This window comes from Scyliorhinus canicula, chromosome 20 (genome assembly GCF_902713615.1).
Source record: "Scyliorhinus canicula chromosome 20, sScyCan1.1, whole genome shotgun sequence".
Taxonomy (NCBI): domain Eukaryota; kingdom Metazoa; phylum Chordata; class Chondrichthyes; order Carcharhiniformes; family Scyliorhinidae; genus Scyliorhinus; species Scyliorhinus canicula.
In genome coordinates, this window is record NC_052165.1 from 44,166,321 (window position 1) to 44,172,840 (window position 6,520).

Consider the following 6,520-nt stretch of genomic DNA (forward strand, 5'->3'; position numbering starts at 1 on the left):
AAGATGCAGTGGGTTCTACATATGCACAAAAATACACTGACATTTATTTAAGACATCAGCCTCTCAAGACACCTCAAGGTTTGTGCGAGCAATGAATTAGTTCTGAAATACGACTTCTGTATAGGTTAAGAGAGCAGCACAGCTGCATCCAAGCAAAAGTGAGGAATTCTCAGCTAATCTGTTTGAGCACGAAGAGAAGAGAAAGAGAGACCAGAAGAACAAAAGTCCCCACTCTCAAAACAGTGCAATGGAATTTTTTTTAAAAATTCATTCCTGGACTATGAGATTGCTGGTTAGGCCAGCATTTGTTGCCCATCCCTCATTGCCCCTGTGAAGGTGGTGGTGAGATGCATCCTTGATGCCTCTGCAGTCTTTGTGGTGTAGGTATGCCCACAGTACTGTTAGGAAGAGTGTTCCAGGATTTTGACCCAGCTACAGTGAAAGAATGACCATATATTTTGAAGCAGGGGTGGTGAGTGACTTGAGAGGGGAACATCAAGGTGGTGGCATTCCCATGTAGCTGTGGCCCTTGTCCTTCTAGGTGGTAGTGGATTTGGAAGTGTTATTGAAGGAGCCTTGGAGAGTCCCTGCATACATCTTGGTGGTAGAGGGAGTAAATATTAGTGGAAGGGGTAGCAATCAAGTGGGTTGCTTTGTCCTGCCTGGGGATAGGCTTCTTGAGTGTTGTTGGAGCTGCACTCATCAAGCAAGGAGAGTGTATTCAATCACACCCCTGACTTGCCCCTTGGAGATTGTGGATGGCTTGGAGTCAGGAGTCGAGTTTCTCACCACAGGTTCCCAGCCTCTGACCTACTCTTGTAGCCATAGTATTTATATGGCTAGTCCAGTTCAGTTTCTGGTCAATGTTAACCTCATGATGTTGATAGTGGGGGAATTCAACTATGGTAATGCCATTGAATGTCAAGGCGTGATGGTTAAATTCTCTCTTGTTGGTGACGGTCATTGCCTGGCACTTGTGGCACTAATGTTATTTGCCACTTGTCAGCCCAAGCCTGAGTGTTGCTCTGGTCTTGTTGCATACGGGCACAGGCTACTTCAGCATCTGAGGAGTTGTGAATGGTGCTGAACATTGTACAAATGAAAATCGCTTATTGTCACAAGTAGGCTTCAAATGAAGTTGCTGTGAAAAGACCCTAGTCACCACATTCCGGCACCTGTTCGGGGAGGCTGGTACGGGAATTGAACTGTGCTGCTGGCCTGCCTTGGTCTGCTTTAAAAGCCAAAGATTTAGGCCAGTAATAAACCAGCATCTCAATCACAGTGAACGAGTTTATGATGGAAGGAAGGTCATTGACGAAGCAACTGAAGAGTACAGGCTCAACCATCAGGAATTATTGCAGTAATGGCCTGGAATTGAGACGATTGACCTCCAACCACCACAACCATCTTTGTTTGTACCAGGAATGACCCCCAACCAGCAGAGGCAGTCCCCGATTTTCAGGCTCCAGTTTTCCTAGGGCTCCTTGATGCCATCCTCGGTCAAATGCTGCCTTGATGTCAAGGCCTCTCACCTCACCTCTGGAGTTCAGCTCTTTTTCCATGTTTGAACCAGGCTATATTGAGGTCAGGAGCTGAGTGATCCTCACAGAACCCAAACTCAGCATCAGTGAGGTTATTGCAGAACAAGTGCCGTTTGATAACACGGTTGATAATCTTTTCTATTGCTTAACTGATGAGCAAGAGTAGACTAATGGGGTGGCATTAGCTGGATTTGTCCTGCTCTTTATATATAGGGCATACCTGGGCAATTTTCTACTCTGTTGACACCAGTGTTGTAGCTGTACTGGGAGCGTAGCAGGTTCTGGAGCACACGTCTTCAGGACTATTGCTGACCATGGTAGGATTTGTGCTTTGTTGGCCCAGTATCTTAATTACTGCATTACTATAGCGACAGTGGTAGCGGTTAGTAATGCTGGATTATAGCACCAGGGATTTGGATTCAATTCCGACCTTGGATGACTGTATGAGTTTGCCTGCTCTCTCCGTGCCTGTGTGGGTTTCCTCCCACAGCCCAAAGATGTGCAAGTTAGGTGGATAGGCCATACTAAAATTTCCCCTTAGTATTCCGGATTGCAAAGGTTTGTTGGGGTTACGGGGATAGGGCAGGGAGTGGGCCTTGGTGGGGTGCTCTTATAGAGGGTCAGTGGAGACTCGATGGACCGGACAGCCTTCTTCTGCACTGTAGAGATTCTATGGATCTATGCAAAGATTAGAAACTTGGACTCCCTGCTCTGGTGTACATCTGTTAGACATGATACAACTAGCATGCAACTATAGGTGCCGCACACAGATTTACAGGGTTTATTGTTGAAATGGAGATGAATCAGTGTTGCAACCTTAATATGAAAGGGAGAGCCAAGGCCACATAGCGTTAAATTATTTGCAGAGTATGGTTATTTTGCAGCATACTTTAAAAAAGTGAAAACAGAAACATCATCCAGGTATACTGTGTTACACCGTTCTTTACAATAGGCAAATTATAAACTAAATAGCAGACAAGGAAAGCATGTAATGAGCGGGTCAATCTATCAGAATGAAAACGGGATTATATGAACTACCTCCTCACAAACTGTTGAAAATCGATTCAAAAACCGGACAGTGTGTGCAATAAACTGGTTGAGAAATGCGACCGTCCTCTTCTGCTGGATAGCTGGAACCTGGTGAAAAATTCAAGATTAATTTCACATTTCACTGACTGCTGAAAGCCAAGCCAGGAGGCTCACTCAGCAATGAGCCAAATAAAACCCAGCACTTAACAATATCGTTCAAAGTTAGAGTTAAGAGTTGCAGATCCAGGAAGGAATGGCAGGTTCCAAAACTGCAAGCAGCAAATAAACAACCACACCTACAAAATTATAAAATCCACTCTCTTAGGCGGCATGGTGGTCCAGTGGTTAGCACTGCTGCTTCACGGCACCCAGGATTCGGGTTTGATCCCGGCCCTGGGCGACTACCCGTGTGGAGTTTGCACATGCTCCCCGTGTTTGCATGGGTCTTACCCCCACAACCCAAACATGTGCAGGGTAGGTGGATTGGCTATGCTAAATTGCCCCTTAATTGGAAAATAAATAAATATCACCCACTCTGAAAAGTAATGGAGGGATAACTGACAGTAATTGAGAGTCAATGTGTTATCAATTTGCCCTAGTGATGACTGACATTGCACAATTTAGAGTTCGTAGCTAGGGTCAGTCTTTAGACAGCTTGAGATGGATCGCAAAGGATTCATGGTCAGGGTTAGAGGTTAATATTAAGGATTACAGTTTAATGGATGAAGGTTGGGGTTTAGAAATTAAGGTGAGGGCTTAGGAGTTGAGGCAAGTGATTCATGCTCTGAGCTGGGGAAAGTGGTTAAGTGTAGAATTGAAGGCTAGTGTTCAGAGGACTGAAGCTAGTGATTAGGTGTCAAGGATAGGATTTGGGGACAGGGAATAAGGGGTTAAGTTTAGGGTTAAGATTACGTTTTCGGGGACAGGGTTAGGATTCAAAGATACAATTAGGAGTCAAGGTTCAGGGGACAGGTTCGGGTTCAAGATTCAGTGGGCAGGGTTCGAGTTTAAGGATATTGGTGAATATTAAAACAGATTGCAGTCGGTCGGAGTTGTGTCCCAACAATAAACAACCGGGGGTGGAATCCAGCCTCCAGTCCCGGGACTTCGATCCGGCCTCCGGCCGATCCCCGATGTCTTTTTTTCCCTCCTCCCCGGTCTCTCCCCACCCCTCACCCGGGTCAAGTCGATCCCTGATCCCACCAACGGGAGTCCGTCCGCGTCCATCCCGCCTACCGGAAGCAGCGCCTGCCCCCTGACCCGGAAAAGAAGCTTACCGCAGGGGGCGGGGAGGGAAGCCCTGGTGTGGGAGGAGTTCATGGTGGCTGGGGTTTTTTTACGAACGGGTGTCCTCATTTCAACAGAAACCGTTCGGGGCGCGGGAGGGGTCATCAGTTTGAGGATATGATTTGGTGACATTCACAACGATGTTGAAAAGACGCAGCAGGTCTGGCAGCCTCTGTGGAGAGAGAAACATTTCTTATTCGGGCAATCACCTGCCCTCAGAACCGGGAAAAGCTGAGAGAGATAACAGGAGTGAAGCAAATGTCGAGGAGGGGTGAAGAACAGGGACGGCTGTCCGATCTCCTGTGTATTCTCAGCTTTAAAAAAAATCTGATTAAGAGTATTTACAGTGCGGCACGGTAGCACAAGTGGATAGCACTGTGGCTTCACAGCGCCAGAGTCCCAAGTTCGATTCCCTGCTGGGTCACTATTTGCTCCGGTTAACTCCTACAGTCCAAAGGTGTGCAGGTTAGGTGGATTGCCCGTGATAAATTGCCCTCAGTGGCCAAAAAGGTGAGGCGGGGTTATGGGGATAGGATGGAAGTGAGGGCTTAAGTGGGTCGGTGCAGACTCAGTGGGCCAAATGGCCTCCTTCTGCACTGTATGTTCCAAAGTTTCTTGTTTCTGATCAAACTCTCAGTTAATGACAAAAATCTCTCCTTTTCTGAGAATTCCCTAGTGTTTACCCAGGCCCATCTCACATCTCACAAAGCACAGAGTTAATTAAACACATGGTTTGAAATCTAAATGGTTAACGATGCAGCCTTATTAAAGATAAACAGACATTTTTCTTTTAAGCATTTACCAAATTATCAACTATCAGGAGAGATCCTCTGTTGGTTGCCCCACTTCGAAGAGGTGGAGAGGTTTGTGCACGGCGATGATCCCTTCGGTGTGCTGTCAGGAGGTCCTGGTGGGGCTACATGTGGTGGCAAGGTTGGGGGTGGGCAGGTGGCAGAGGTGAGGAGGTGCCAAAATGCAGTCCAAAATGTTTTCAATGGCAAACCAGGTGAAGGAAGACTGGGCTTCTCACAAGCTGTAAAGCGGAAAAAGGCTGCAGCGAGGCACATCATGTCACCAATATCTGACCATCAACCTGTCAAGGTGGTGGGGACAATGATGATATCCCAAGGTCCCCACATTAAACACAGTCACGTGTAAGCTACCAGCATCCATTTGCCAAGCTCTGTGGTGATGGAGAATGGGTGAGATTTTTGTTTAATAAATTTAGAATACCCTATTCATTTTTTCCGATTAAGGGGCAATTTAGCGTGGCCAATTCACCTAGCCTGCACATATTTGGGTTGTGGGGGCGAAACCCACGTAAACATTGGGAGAATGTGCAAACTCCACATGGTCAGTGACCCAGAGACGGGATCGAACCTGGGACCTCGGCGCCGTGAGGCAGCATGGCTAACCCGAGAATTGGTGAGATGGACAGGGCTGTGAACTTGAGACTCTTGTCAAGAACATCCGCACAGGCAACAGATGCATTATATCTTTGGACATTTGTGTTGGGACAGAGGTGTCTTTGGGCAGTAACATTTGTGACTGATACCTTCAGCTCACCCCAAATGGGGAGGAGGCTAGAAAAATAAGCTATCCCATTTTCTCCTGGCTGAGGAACTACACTCTGCGAGATAAACTTTGTGGCCAAAGAAAGAAAACTTTAAACATTGCAACTTGAAATGTTAGAACACTCATGGATAATTTCAAGATTGACATCTGGAAAGAAGAACCAAAATTGTATCACATGAGCTATTGAGACTCCAAATTGACATTGTCACCCTCAGTGAGACTCCCCTTCCTTGGTGGGGAGCAGCTGAAGGATCAAGTGAAGGGAGAGGGAATACACTTACTGGAAAGAAAAGGCTGAAAGTGAATCTTGTGTCCTCGGAGTTAGTTTTGCCATCTAGCATATAGAACATAGAACAGTACAGCACAGAACAGGCCCTTCGGCCCTCGATGTTGTGCCGAGCCATGATCACCCTACTCAAACCCACGTATCCACCCTATACCTGTAACCCAACAACCCCCCACTTAACCTTACTTTTTTAGGACACTACGGGCAATTTAGCATGGCCAATCCACCTAACCCGCACATCTTTGGACTGTGGGAGGAAACCGGAGCACCCGGAGGAAACCCACGCACACACGGGGAGGACGTGCAGACTCCGCACAGACAGTGACCCAGCCGGGAATCGAACCTGGGACCCTGGAGCTGTGAAGCATTTATGCTAACCACCATGCTACCGTGCTGCCCATCATATGATATGATCATGGATGCACTGTCCGAGCCCCCCCAATTGTAAGGCTCATTAACACTTCACCTACAGCTCAACCGTCTGGCACCGTCAATGGCACTTATGCCTCGACTTCAATGAAGATGATGAGGAAAGGTTCTCTTCTGACTATTATATATGTGGGTTATTGTCACTGTGTGCAAAGTCTTTTTAAGAACAGAATCACGTGATGTCCTCGACTACTTTGCAGGCTTTTAGACAGTCTAATGCCAAACCTTGTACAGTGAAAACCCATTCAATATATCTCTGTTGATCTTGCATCAAACCCACGTGATCCTGCAATCCAATTTCTTTTGTACTGTTAGCCTAAAGATACAGCAGTTTACAAAAAAAAATTGCAACGAGGGACGGATCAGAAGAAAA

General features: G+C 46.7%; 1 protein-coding gene across 3 annotated transcripts in view; it reads right to left on the reverse strand.

Annotated features, from left to right (window-relative positions):
- The window catches only part of washc3 (WASH complex subunit 3), a 39,467-nt gene extending 35,616 nt beyond the window's left edge, over positions 1–3,851 (reverse strand). For 2 of the 3 annotated variants that reach the window (XM_038780379.1, XM_038780380.1), the window contains exons 1-2: positions 3,747–3,851; positions 2,580–2,678 (exon numbers count right to left, since the gene is read on the reverse strand). In XM_038780379.1, coding sequence (XP_038636307.1) covers positions 2,580–2,678; positions 3,747–3,797 — 150 coding nt within the window. In that variant the 5' untranslated portion in view covers positions 3,798–3,851. The remainder of the gene's footprint in view (positions 1–2,579; positions 2,679–3,746) is intronic. The other variant, XM_038780381.1, reaches the window with a different exon arrangement.
- Positions 3,852–6,520: the final 2,669 nt, after the last annotated feature.